The 14,362-nt window shown below is 41.8% G+C and overlaps 1 protein-coding gene across 1 annotated transcript; it reads left to right on the forward strand.

The window, feature by feature from the left end:
• The first annotated feature begins 791 nt into the window (after positions 1-791).
• LOC131975323 (actin, cytoplasmic 1-like) lies at positions 792-4,027 on the forward strand. The gene is made up of 8 exons (XM_059337957.1): positions 792-917; positions 1,006-1,134; positions 1,403-1,513; positions 1,658-1,742; positions 1,870-2,031; positions 2,185-2,376; positions 2,707-2,888; positions 3,620-4,027. The coding sequence occupies exons 1-8, from the start codon at positions 795-797 to the stop codon at positions 3,761-3,763; spliced, it is 1,128 nt and encodes a 375-aa protein (XP_059193940.1). The 5' UTR covers positions 792-794; the 3' UTR covers positions 3,764-4,027.
• Positions 4,028-14,362: the final 10,335 nt, after the last annotated feature.

Genomic DNA, 14,362 nt, shown 5'->3' on the forward strand with positions numbered 1-14,362 from the left:
CAAGTGAGGAGGGTGAAAAAAAGATTTGCAGAGAGTTGGACTAGTTACAGTTTTGTCTCAGTAGGCCAATTTTATATTGATCATTTTATAATATTTAGGTTCATTTTGATGTTAATGTGTTAAAATCTGTGCTGAGAAGTTACCTCAAGACTCGTCGTGCCAGGAGGTGTTGTGTCACTGAGGTGCATTCCTGATTTTGTAACATTGGATGAGTTTCAAAACGTCAGTGGTAAGCTGACGCGGTTAAATGCTTATTTATGTTTTAGATATATAACATATATTATTTGAGATCGATCCACCCACTACTAAACTCCACCCTTCCCTTTTTACTGCCTTTTTAGAGGGACGACAGGGGAGGACAGGGGTAAAGGGGGAGTACGTGAAGTAAATTTCCATGCTCAATTATGTCTTATATGAATACTCTTGTATGTTATCAGCATAAAGTGGGCATGACTAGGATAACCATAGAACCAATTTCCATTTTAATATCTTGAGGTAAGAGGTCCCCTTTGAAAATGGGTTTGCCAGTTTTTTACTATTCAAATGTTGATGGAAATTTATGGCATTATCGGCCACTTCCCAACAAGCTAACAACAGGTATCATTTCTTGGGTCTTTCGTGTAAATATCTGGCATTAAAAGGCCCTCAAGTATTTGAAAAAATGGTAAAAACAAACAAACAAATATCATAACAAACATAATAAAGCACAAAAAAACAGGAAATCTTCACACAAAGAGGCTGCAAACAGAATTTTATCAAAATATTATTTTGATATAAAACGTTTCCTTTCAGACATGGATGACGAAGTTGCTGCCCTCGTTGTCGACAACGGCTCCGGCATGTGCAAAGCCGGTTTCGCCGGAGACGACGCCCCCCGCGCCGTCTTCCCCTCCATCGTCGGTCGCCCCAGACACCAGGTACCAACACCAGCATGAACGATGTGAGTCACATGACTAACCGCCAGGTAAACGGTGTGACTGTAAAGGTGTGTCTGTGTGTGTACAGGGTGTGATGGTGGGAATGGGACAGAAGGACAGCTACGTGGGAGACGAGGCCCAAAGCAAGAGAGGCATCCTGACCCTGAAGTACCCCATCGAGCACGGCATCGTCACCAACTGGGACGACATGGAGAAGGTGAGGACACTACGTCACGTGTACCTGAGTTTACACACCTAGAGTTCAGATACACATCAGGTTCAGTGTAAGTCACAGCTCTCGGGCTGATATCATCCCAAGTATCAGCCAAGTTGACAACTGAGCGCTGCCCGACTTGTTTCTTTCTGGCGTGCAGAGTTTGGGCCGATGAGGGGCCAGGTCAATTTGGCTACCTGGGGAATCTTCCAGCATGTATTAGCCAATTATAGATCTTCACGCATTTCTAACAAACTGTCCTGTGCTGCAGATCTGGCATCACACCTTCTACAACGAGCTCCGTGTTGCACCTGAGGAGCATCCAGTCCTGCTGACCGAAGCTCCACTCAACCCCAAGGCCAACAGGGAGAAGATGACACAGGTGTGTGCACGCTTTGGTCAAAATCACTTTGAACACATTGCACTGAACACATTGAACTGGGGAACTTGCTGCAGGGTTTTCGTTCTCTATGTAAAGCAGCATCAGTGGCTTCCACAGTGACGTCTGTTTGTCTTTCTGGTCCAGATCATGTTCGAGACCTTCAACTGTCCCGCCATGTACGTGGCCATCCAGGCCGTCCTGTCACTGTACGCCTCCGGTCGTACCACAGGTGAGAACTCAGACAAACACATCTCTCTAAACATCTTTAAACTTCAAGGGAATATGTCACAAAAGCCAAAACAACCATGAAGGTTGCTGATATTTTTTTTCCTTTCTGTAACTGTTTTGTTCTGCAGGTATTGTGATGGACTCTGGTGACGGTGTCAGCCACACTGTGCCCATCTACGAGGGTTACGCTCTGCCTCACGCCATCCTGCGTCTGGACCTGGCTGGCAGAGATCTGACTGACTATCTGATGAAGATCCTCACTGAGAGAGGCTACAGCTTCACCACCACTGGTACGACTTAACTCCTTAAACAAAAGCTCAAATTTAAAATCTGGAGCTTTAAAAACAGAGCTGCCTCCAGATTAAAGGTTTTTTCTATTTTCTAAATCTTTGCTTCTCATCTTTTTCCGTTGTGTGATAAATATTTCTGCCTTTGAACTCCAGCTGAGCGTGAGATTGTGCGTGACATCAAGGAGAAGCTGTCCTATGTGGCTCTGGACTTTGAGCAGGAGATGCAGACGGCAGCTTCCTCCTCCTCCCTGGAGAAGAGCTACGAGCTTCCTGATGGACAGGTCATCACCATCGGGAACGAGAGGTTCCGCTGCCCAGAGGCGCTCTTCCAGCCTTCATTCCTCGGTGAGTAACGAGTGTTGGCCTGTTCACTACAGCGAGAGAAAATTATTCAAAACCAATGTTGGCTGATGCTGTGAAAATTTGAATTTTATCTGGCTTTGCCTCATCTCTCCTCATTCTTGATAAATTCTGTGGGATGATAGAGCTGTTATTCCCATTTCATTAAAGCAAATTTGGCCAACATCCATGATTTAAAGATCCAAATAAATAATGTTCTTCTTGCACAAAGTTTCTAAACACTCCTGGTGTTTGTTGCTTCATCCATGATTTCTATCTTACATGAGACTAAACAGTGAAGTTGAATTGATCATTGATTTGTCCCCGTGTGTTCAGGAATGGAGTCAAGCGGTATCCATGAGACGACCTACAACAGCATCATGAAGTGCGATGTGGACATCCGTAAGGACCTGTACGCCAACACTGTGCTGTCCGGTGGCACCACCATGTACCCCGGCATCGCTGACCGCATGCAGAAGGAGATCACCGCCCTGGCCCCATCCACCATGAAAATCAAGGTACAGGTTTAATTTGTTCCTGCAGATTTATTAAGGATGACCAGTGGCCCAGTGGAAAAATTTGTTTGTCAGTTTTCTGGAGAATTGGATAAAAATGTAACCGTTCCTAAATGTCTGTCCTCTGTAGATTGTAGATCAGTTAGATCAAGCAAATGAAGAAGCATCTTCATCAACTTTCCAATGAAAATATTATATAGAAAATATTACCAACATAACGACACATTAAAACATTAACTTGACAAAACATTAAAACATCGAATTGAAGACACACTTAAACTTGACTTGACGAAGTTATAATATAACAAAGTTATATATTATAACAAAGTTATAATAACCTGTGTCCTCCAATAGATTAGATAATTTCCTCACTGAAAGCCGACCCTCTTTATAGACTGACGTGTCATCAAGTTGATGTTTTAGTGTGTTGTAAAGTTGTTTCTTCCTAACATATAATACAAACCTGTCAAATCCTGCACTGCCCACAGGTTGCCACAAAGTCACAAAGAATGGATTTTTAAAAAACTTCCATTTACAGCCATTGTTGATAGTGAAATTTCTCCTCAACCAAAAAAAAAATGCCAATTAAATCCTTGAAAATATTTAGTTTTTAAATTTAAAGATTTACTGGCAGTGATGTATGATAAAACCTGCCCCAATTTTCATGAATTTTAATCAAATATATTTGCCTTCATTGTTTCCCATCTTACCCTTCTTTCTCTCTTCACCTCCAGATCATCGCTCCCCCAGAGAGGAAGTACTCCGTCTGGATCGGCGGCTCCATCCTGGCCTCCCTCTCCACCTTCCAGCAGATGTGGATCAGCAAGCAGGAGTACGACGAGTCCGGCCCCTCCATCGTCCATCGCAAGTGCTTCTAGAAATCTCCTCCTCCTCCTCCTCTGCACCATCGAGGAAGCTAACATGCTTTTCAACTGTTCCATCCAGCTAATCTTGTGTGAACGGACTAAAAGAAGCGAGGCGCTAAAAACAAAGAAATTTAGCGTCTGTTTACATTTTAATATCTCGTCCTGGCAGATCCTCCAACAAACAAACCACCTGATGTTCCTGTAACTCACAGCTTTCACTCATTCTGGTGATAACTACTGATGGTCAAAGAAAATAAACAGTATTATCACAGAGTATCTTTTTCTACTTGTGTCTCTTTACCTCCAACAGATGTTTTAATATTCAAAATGCCAAAATTTGACGCTTACGCCGTCTCTGATGTTGTCATTTGCTGCTTGTTCAAATTAAAATCTATCTGGGGTGTTTTGTGCATCCAGTACAATAATATTTCTTTTATAAATCACTAAAGATGTTTTATAGAGGACAAAGTCAGCAGGTTGTGTCTCTAGTCCATGATTGACAGTTTTTACACTAAAATCTTCAGTCCGCCCCAGAATACTGTTGGCTCCATATATAAACACCAGCCTCCAGATCCGCCAATAGTGATAATACAATACAACAATGTGATGCCATGATATCAGTGCAGGCCCAAGCCTCCATGGGGCCCTAAGCAGAATTCGATTTTGGGGCCCTCTATTTCTGCCAATAATATTGATTGTTGATCATTCACACACCTACAATAAACTCATTGCGGCTCTGGCAGTGTTGTTTACATTATCCTATTGTCAGCCTGATATGTCTTTACACATTTATGGGATGGCCCAGTTAATAACATAAATAATACCAATGCAATAATAATACGGGGGCTACTGCCGGTGTGTGTACACTATGATGAGATTCTTCAGAGATTTCAAACAATTAATACTAGTAATGTTATGATACTATATTATATACAAGGAGCACACCTACAACAAGCATTCCTTTTCAAGTATTTATTTATACAGCAACCTATGACCTTTAACCTGAAAGTGTGTGTGTGTATGTGTGTGTGTGTGTGTGTGTGTGTGTGTGTGTGTGTGTGTGTGTGTGTGTGAGAAACGTGTATCTGGAGGAGTGTGCACGCTTACGCGCGCATTTGTGTTTGTAATGAAAATCACATAAAGTTACCTGTGTGTGTGTGTGTGTGTGGCAATCAGAGCAGAGCAATCAACAGAATTAACTGCCACCTGTCAAATGTTCCGTAACAATGACAGTAGCCAGAGGTGGACAGACTGGAATTTCTGGCTTCAAACAAAAAGCATTTTTGGCAAAACCATTATACCTATCATTGATCCGACTTCACTTTGAGCGTCCTGAGTTCTTTCTGAACAGCTACATATGTTTTTTGTGAAGAAAAATTAAGAAATAGCTTTGTAAGAGCGATCTGAAAAACTGTTAAATATGCTTTTCTACAGAAATCTTCCTGCATTTTTAATATGTGAGTCAATGGGGCTGTTGATGTGTGTTGATGACTCTGACAGCTTTACCAGAGGATTGTGATGGAGAAGACAAATCTTCCTACGTTTTTATGTATAAATTATTTCTGTAGAGTGGAATTTGCGGCCTGGAGCACAGTTTTCAAATTTATTTTTTGACAATTTTTCTCTCCCTCTACACTCTGAGCGATGACATCACACACTCTGACACGAACATTCTGTGCAATACACACCCATTATAATCTCAGAATTTCTCCAAAAATGATCATGGTCATTGAACAGGGATTGATAAAAAACTATATGACCTATTGAAATGTGGATTAATACACCAATACACAAGACTTGTGTCTTCTGTTAAAAATTTAAATGGAGTCTCTAGGTCAAATCATGCTGGAGAAGTACACGTTTGAAAATCTCCAATTATAGTTCTTTTTCGGCCGTCCCATTTACTTCAATGCAAAATTTTGGGTAGTTTTTCGTGACTTACGTTGCGAAAAATTCGTATTCCGTAGAGAAAAGTAATAGCACACCGATCCCGATCAAACCGCACGTTTTATATATATAATTTGTCATGCAACTCTTTGAGTTGTAGGACTTGTAGCGGGACGAAATTGTGTCCAGAAGAGGAATAGTGCTTTGATGTAAGGGCCAGTGCTCGGTGCGATTGCCCCGTGGCCCTAATGAATATTATGTACGCAGCAAACTGTGAAAAGTGGAGAAACTGACTTTAAATTTTCACTAACGTTAGCTTATATGCTAGCATTTTTAAACACCTTTATCATCGCAGAATATTCACTTTCACCACAGCTCATTTTATATTTTCTAAAATTACTCTTCCCTATAAGCCTCTCCATCACTGAAACCAGGGAACGATCCCTGGAAATGAAAGCTCGCTAGTGTGCTAGCTACACTAATGTTTGTTACAGGCTCAGCCTGTTACTGTAACTTTATTATGTGGGAGGGGCTAGGGTTTCAGACTGTATTATTCTTTGATAAACAGATGAGCTAATAATGGTAATAACAACTTTAATTTATATAGCTCCTTTCAAAGGACCCATGGTCGTTCACTGACTTCATTGAATTTACTTGTGGGATAATTAAAGTTTCTCTTTTCTTATATTTAGTGTGTATGTGTCTTTATCTCCCAGAGGGCCCCCAAAGTGCCCCCAGCCGTGGACTGGGACAATCCTGCAATCTTCCCTGATGACGACAGTGGTCGACAGGGACCAATATGTGTTAAATTATTTTAGTTAATATGCATGCTTTAAATTTAAGTTAAATATGTCCTGCAGTGGCTGAGTAATTTGTGTTTTTTTATTTATTTAAATTGATTTGGCCTCTTATGATGATTGTGCTGTATACAGTGTGTATACAAGCTTGCTGGGAGGCTACTGCATCATTCATCTGTTCATTCAATGTGTATGGATTTGTCCTGCATTTATTTCAGTGTGCAGACATGTATTATATACAGACCTGTGAATGTGTATTTATCCTTGTGTTGTATATGCTTTGATTCTGTGCTTTCTATCTTGTAGAGTCACTGTGTGTCTTCAGTTTTGAAAGGAGCTGATGGTTTACCTGTTTTGATTTATCCTTATTCAATAAAGGAACATAATATTACACTTTGATGTGTGTGTGTGTGTGTGTGTGTGTGTGTGATATATATATATGATGTGTATTTTATACAACGAAGTATTAGGGCTGAGGAAGAAGAAAAGTCATACATTTATGAGACTGGTTCTTTCTGCGGAAAAGATGTATTTTCTTGCATATTCTTTTTAAAGTCCTGATACAATGTGATGCTCATGTGCCAAAAGATGAAGTATCTCCTTGTTTGTGAAACCTATACTGAAGTACAGTTCCATGAAATGCTCCACAGCCCTCATTTTTAAATTAACAATTGTCCTTCTCTAAAACAACAAGTTACAATATTATGACTTTATTCTCATAAATTTATGGCTTTATTCTCAAAGTCGGTGAATTTTTTTTCATCTCTGTGGCCCTAATATTCCGTCATTTTATTTATAGCCTTATGGGAAACTGTAAATTGCAACATCATCTAAAATCATTTATCCAAAATCATTGAAATGAATGATCACAAATGTTTAAATAATGACAGTGGGTCTAGTTCTATGTGAAAACAATGTGTAAAGGGCAGTGGAATAACTATTGGTGTCCGTGTGTGGTGACTGCTGACTGAGATAAGAGATGAGATTAAATAGATCCTGGAACATAGCCTGGTCTGGAGCAGGCTAGCTCCATAGAATAAATCTCCATGGTAACTTATGCCATAACATATCCTACTGCCCCCTATCCTGCTTTTGTGCAACCGGATCATGAATCAGTTGAGCCAGGATAACCAAGATATCCCGGCTTAATCCCTTATCCTAGTGTGATGAGTAGGGCTCTCCCCTTCCTCTTGCCAGTGCAGCCACACCCCTTAATCAACCCAACTGATAGCAGGTGAGTGCTAATCACCACAGTCCCTTTTAAATGTAGCTGCAAGCAGCCTGCAGCAGGCTGGCCTTGCTCTCTCTACCTGCCGTCCTGGTGGAGCAATATTGTCCCAGAAGGATCAGAGCTATATGTGGACGCAGTGGCTGCTATCCTCCCCTCCTTGTGCTGTGTAGTACATAGTGCATTTGTATTCCAGATCACATAGGAATGAGATGATGATGGTGATTGCTGCATGACCTAATTGCTGTAAGACAATTGCCAAGGAGGAGCTCTGACCTACTGCTGTTTTTGTCCCCGTTTAATTTACTTTGTATATTTTTCGGGTTATTTTGCTTTAGTTTACTACCTGTGAGTGATTTTTATATAGTTGTTGGTGCCAGTACAGGTGGGCGGCCATATTTCTGTAGGCGGTGAGTCACATGGTGGAGGTCTCCCTTTTTGTCTGCTTCTCCCCTGCCTGTGTTTTGCATGTATAATTTATGGCATTTTGCATGATTATTTTGACTTTGTGTGAAACTTATTGCGTGTCTTCTGTGTTGCAGTGCGTTTGACTTCCCTTTATCCCGGCCTGGTGGTGGTTCCCCCTTCCCCTCACTCACTCCCTCCTGCAGACTTCCCTGACACCCCCTCCCTTGTACTGGTAGCCATTTTAGCTTGTCACTGTTGCGCATTTTTAAGTATTGTGTGCATTATTTTATACTTAAATAAAATCTCATCTATTTGTCTATACCTGGAAACGCACGTCTCTGCTCCTCCTTTTATATTAAGAACCGAGGTAGTAAATGTGTATTTCCCTGGGTGAAACTCCCAGGGTGGCGTTGTCATATCCAGTGTCAGGGGCTTATAGTTGCCCTGGTCACACTAGTATTGTACCAAGAGGCCCCAGGCAGACGCATGTGCGACGACTCCGCAGCCAGTGTTGTTTTGTATTTTTTTCTGCGGGCTGTGCTGGAAAATAAAAGTGCAGTTCCGATCATTTTTATGTTACCTCAATGAGCTAAACAGAGAGCTCTCCAAGGGGGGTCCACCTACTACAGTTCAAGGGTCTGCCAGTTCAAGTTTGGTAACACTGGGGGCTCGTCCAGGATCGTCTGGAAGTAAGAGACATTGTTTTATTCAGCAAGCAGAAAGAGAAAACTGCAGAGAAAGAGACTGCGCTCAGCAGCGACAGTAGCCATACAGCGCAGGACGAAATGGCAGTGCGCTTGGAAAACAACACCGCCAGCCGAGATGGAGCGGAGGTAATTAACACATGACGCAGCATGAATCCGTTTGTAACGGACATGGCTGTGACTTTTGGAGCTAACATGGCGGATGGCGGGTGCGCCGCCTGCAGCTGGAGTCCAACTAATCCCTTCATAACTAGCATGGAGCTAACACAGGCCGCTAACGGAGCAGCGGTCCCCACATTACCACCACGGCTGGACACGGGATGGCTGCTCCCTCCACCGCCGTCAGTATCTACAAACCCATTCACCCAAGCAGCGGTGCAGCAGAAGGAAGGCCTTGGTGAGTCTGCAGCGCCTGCAGGTGTCAACCATACCCCTGCTACACCATTACCCCCACAGTCTCCCCCCACATCACTGACCAAATTATTAACCCCTTCGCCCAAATGAACAGTGACTGTTTTGCAACCAGTACCCATTTCCCGTGCCCAAGCACCTTTTCACCCACAGACTGTGTCACAAATCACCTCACGTGTGCCCTCACATGTAACACCAAGCCATGCAGTGTAGGGCAAGACTTATGACCATATTTCCCCAAGAACTGAACCTCCCCCTCCTCCATCATTTTCCGCATGCCACAGTGGCCCCATAGACAGCAGTGATGATGAATGCTATTATGGACACAGAGAGAGGATTCCCACACTGCGGCCAAGTCAGTTTGATAGGACTGGTGCATGGAAAGACTTTATCTACCAGTTTGAGAGCTGTGCTGAAGTCAATCACTGGACTGAAAACACTATGGCCGTGCAGCTAAGGTTCAGCCTGACTGGGGTAGCTGGGGCATCATAATCATCATCCAAAGTGGGGTTAGTGTTACAGGCTCAGCCTGTTACTGTAACTTTCTTATGTGGGAGGGGCTAGGGTTTACATGGCTATGACAGCAGGGCATTCTGGGAAGGTGTGTGTATTGTTTATCTGGGTACCAGGCAGACACATGTGCGACCGACTCCGCAGCCAGTGTTGTATTGTATTTTTCTTCTGTGAGGTGTGCTGGAAAATAAAAGTGCAGTTCTTCCAATGTGGTCATGATCATTTTTGTGTTACCAACGAGCTAAACAGAGAGCTCTCCAAGGGGGGTCCACCTACTACGGTTCGAGGGTCTGCCAGCTCAAGTTTGGTAACATGTTATTAAAGACTGAAAGCCAGAAACAAACATCTATGATCCGTTCTGTTTGGGGAAAAAAATCACATTAACTACTAATAAAATGATCATGTTATGTTTCCAATTAATGAAGTGGTTTGAAACTAGTCTAGCTTCTTATCTTTCGTTGAAACTGTGTAGCGTCCTTTTGCTGACTCTTTTGCCTGTGTTATATCCCTACTGGTTTCCACACCAACTGGTTTCCGTATGCATGCGTGCGTCAACATCCGCAGCTGTGGCCCCCCTCTGTCAGCAGATTCGTCACATATTTATAAACATAATACCTGGCGTTTTATGAGTCGCATCTCCTATCTACTGTGGGGAACATCATTGAATAAGTGAACACTACATCACAGCTACCTATAAAAAAAGAGCTGGATTCTAACTCACCTTAGCAAAATTAAATAGCACATTATCCATCAAAATCATTGCATACAAATACCTCAGGTTGCATGCACCCCTAAATTACCCTAACAATTAAAATGCTATCCTGATTCTAAAACAATGCAGAGAGTCACCAGTCACAGCCATGTGTTCAAACCAAGAGTTTCCAGAGAGTGACTGTGATAGTCACACCTGCTGTTAATCAGCCTCTCCTCCAGCTCCTTTCTCCTCCGATTGGTCTCTGCTGCTTCCTGGTGACCTACTGCTACATTCACTTTTTACATTTAGCTTTATACATAATAGTATACATAACAAAAATAGCTCATAAGGGTTTAATTTAAGAGCCGATATAATTTCCCATGGTTTTCTTGATAACCAAAATCATTATCAAGAAAACCATGGATTTTGTTGGTATATTTGTCCAAACAAATGTACCTTTAGCTGTACCAGATATGATTGAATTGCGGCTAAGTGATATAATCGTTCAGTTTATGATACAAGCGTGAAAATCGGCGTGAACACTCTCCATGGGTCACTTGACAAGAAAATTGTCCGAGACATTTGAAATTTTAAGATGGCGGCCATTTTTCAAGATGGCCGACACCTAAGTGGAGCAGTTAAGCGATATAATGGTTTATTTGGTGATACAAGCATACAAATTGGCATGAGCAGTCTCTGTTGGTCACTTGACAATAACCCACCCACAGTTACTTGAAATCCCAAGATGGCGGCCATTTTTCAAGATGGCCGACACCTTAGTGGAGCAATTGAATGATATAATGGTTTATTTGGTGATACAAGCATAAAAATTGACATGAGCAGTATATGTAGGTCACTTAACAGTAAGCAACGCACAGTTACTTGAAATTCCAAGATAGCGGCCATTTTTCAAGATGGCCGACACCTTAGTGGTGCAGTTAAGTGATACAATGGTTTATTGGGTGATACACGCATACAAACTGGCATGAGCAGTATCTGTGGGTCACTTGACAATAACCCACCCACAGTTATTTGAAATCCCAAGATGGCGGCCATTTTTCAAGATGACCGACACCTTAGTGGAGCAATTGAATGATATAATGGTTTATTTGGTGATACAAGCATAAAAATTGGCATGAGCAGTCTCCATGGGTCACTTAACAGGAAAATTGTCCGAGACATTTGAAATTGTAAGATGGCGGCCATTTTTCAAGATGGCCGACACCTTAGTGGAGCAATTAAATTATCTAATGGTTTATTTGGTGATACAAGCATAAAAATTGGCACAAGCAGTATCTGTGGGTCACTTGACAGTAACCCACCCACAGTTACTTGAAAATCCAAGACGGCGGCCATTTTTCAAGATGGCTGACACCTAAGTGGAGCAATTGAATGATATAATGGTTTATTTGGTGATACAAGCATAAAAATTGACATGAGCAGTATATGTAGGTCACTTAACAGTAAGCAACGCACAGTTACTTGAAATTCCAAGATAGCGGCCATTTTTCAAGATGGCCGACACCTTAGTGGTGCAGTTAAGTGATACAATGGTTTATTGGGTGATACACGCATACAAACTGGCATGAGCAGTATCTGTGGGTCACTTGACAATAAGCCAGCCTTAGCCACTTGAAATTTCAAGGCGGCAATTTTTTTTTCAGGATGACTGCCGCCTGCCATGTGGTTATGAATTTTCTCATAGAAATGTATTGGGTTCCTCAAGAGAGGTTGTTTGACTGCTTTGTCTGACTCCTTGCCCACGACCTGTCCAGTTTGGTAAAACCTGACAGGAGTTCCCTCCCACCGGCGTAGCTCTCAGGGTTCACCGAGGTACACAAGCTCCCTACCATGAGGGCTTTTTAAAATACTTTTTTAAATTACTTTTTTTTTCAAACTAACCATTACTACTGCCATTAAACATGCCAAATAAATACTAAGGGGTGGGGAAACACAGTTGTGGTGCTGAACGGACAGCGCTCCAAAATAATAATTGAGCAATGGTTAATACTGAATGGCAATAATGACAGATCCAGAGGCAACAGCAGCTCTGGCTGACACGGAACCATGACAAACAGTATCTGAAACTATACTAGGGAACTAAACTGAAAATGTGAAAGCAATGTTACAAAGTAACAACTGAACATGTCACAGTAATAGGCTGGTGACAAAGTAGAACATAATGCGCCGATGTGGCGAGGGGAAGCCGAGCCGTAGGCCTACACTTGAAAACACAAAGGACAACAGGGAGTAACACTGGCAAAAGAAAAACGAGCAAATAAGTTCTAGCAGTGGCAACTACATAAGCATGTGCAACTGAGTCCATATCTGTAGCACTTACACTTTCCAGTTCAAGCCTTGGTGCACCCACATTTTGTCAACTCACAACAACTCTCCGCAATAGGTGGAACTGGAGTCCAGAAGACTTTCCACTCCTTATCCTGTTTAACCCATCCCCAGTCGGACGGGCTCGGCATTTGTGGATGTCTCATCAATGCCTGTCCCCATACATATCCAGCCTCATAAGAAGTCTGGGACCTTCTTGACCTCTTGACATGGATATCTTTGCTATCTTTAGTGTCTTTAGCAGCAGTAGATGCTCTCTTTTGTGCCCTTTCCAGCTGTGTGTTGTTGAACATAAGTTTACAGCTTGAATTATATTTTGCTCTGTTTCTTGTCAATGTGCTTTCTATGCTATCACCTTCATCTAGTCGGGTTGGACTACGTAAGATAGGAAGAGCATTTATTTTATGAAATAATGGAACATTTCTTGCAATGGTATCAAAACCAGTATGATCTTGGTGTCCTGCTGACAAATGAAACATCTGTACCAGTTTGTTTTCTCAACTGTTATGATGGCTTCTGCAATGTCTGGAGCAAATTCATAGGCAGAGGCCAAGGGTTTATCCTTTTACCACCTTTTAATAAGCACTTTGATGTATGGGATACAACTTAGTTCATGCCTTAACCCTACACTTAGTCCGATCGTTCATCCAATGCCATTCATACCCCGTGCGATCTGTACACCACCCGATTAACTAAAACTACTCAGAGTTGTCTCTTCTTTGACTAACTTTACAATTGGCTGACATTGAACCCCACTCTGAGTTTAACAGCAGTCATATATCACCAGTGTGCCCTGGTAGTGCAGATACTCAGTCTTGTCTAATCTGTCTATGATCAACAAATCAACACAACTGTATTATGTGTTAAAACTTGTTCTTCAGAATAATCTAAAACCCAATACATTTCTATGAGAAAATTGATCTTTTGAGGATCCAGGGGGCGGCCATCTTGAAAATAGAAATTTCAAGTGGCTGGGAGTGTTTTTTTGTCAACCCAAGTAGCTGTGGGTGGCATATTGTCAAGTGACCCATGGAGACTGCTCATGCCAATTTTTATGCTTGTATCACCAAATAAACCATTATATAATTTAATTGCTCCACTATGGTGTTGGCCATCTTGAAAAATGGCCGCCATCTTGGAATTTCAAGTAACTGTGGGTGGGTTATTGTCAAGTTACCAACAGAGACTGCTCATGCCAATTTGTATGCTTGTATCACCAAATAAACCATTATCACTGAACTGCTCCACTTAGGTGTCGGCCATCTTGAAAAATGGCCACCATCTTAAAATTTCAAATGTCGGACAATTTTCTTGTTAAGTGACCCATGGAGAGTGTCCATGCCAATTTTCACGCTTGTATCATAAACTGAAAGATTCTGACAAAAATGAGCACTTAGCCGCTCCACTATAACCTTAAAGAAAAAACTAAAACCACTTTTTCTCCTGAAAACATATATATTTTAGATTCAGCAGTTGAATAATGATTTTGTACAAGTTGCATCGTTCAGAATGCCCAATTGTAATATTTGAATATCACGGAACGATAATATTGCATGGTAATCATATCCCAATAAAAATTCACACCCCAAATAGATTTTAATTTAAAGAAGCAGCAAATAACAG

This window comes from Centropristis striata, chromosome 7 (assembly GCF_030273125.1).
Source record: "Centropristis striata isolate RG_2023a ecotype Rhode Island chromosome 7, C.striata_1.0, whole genome shotgun sequence".
In the NCBI taxonomy this organism is placed as follows: Eukaryota; Metazoa; Chordata; class Actinopteri; order Perciformes; family Serranidae; genus Centropristis; species Centropristis striata.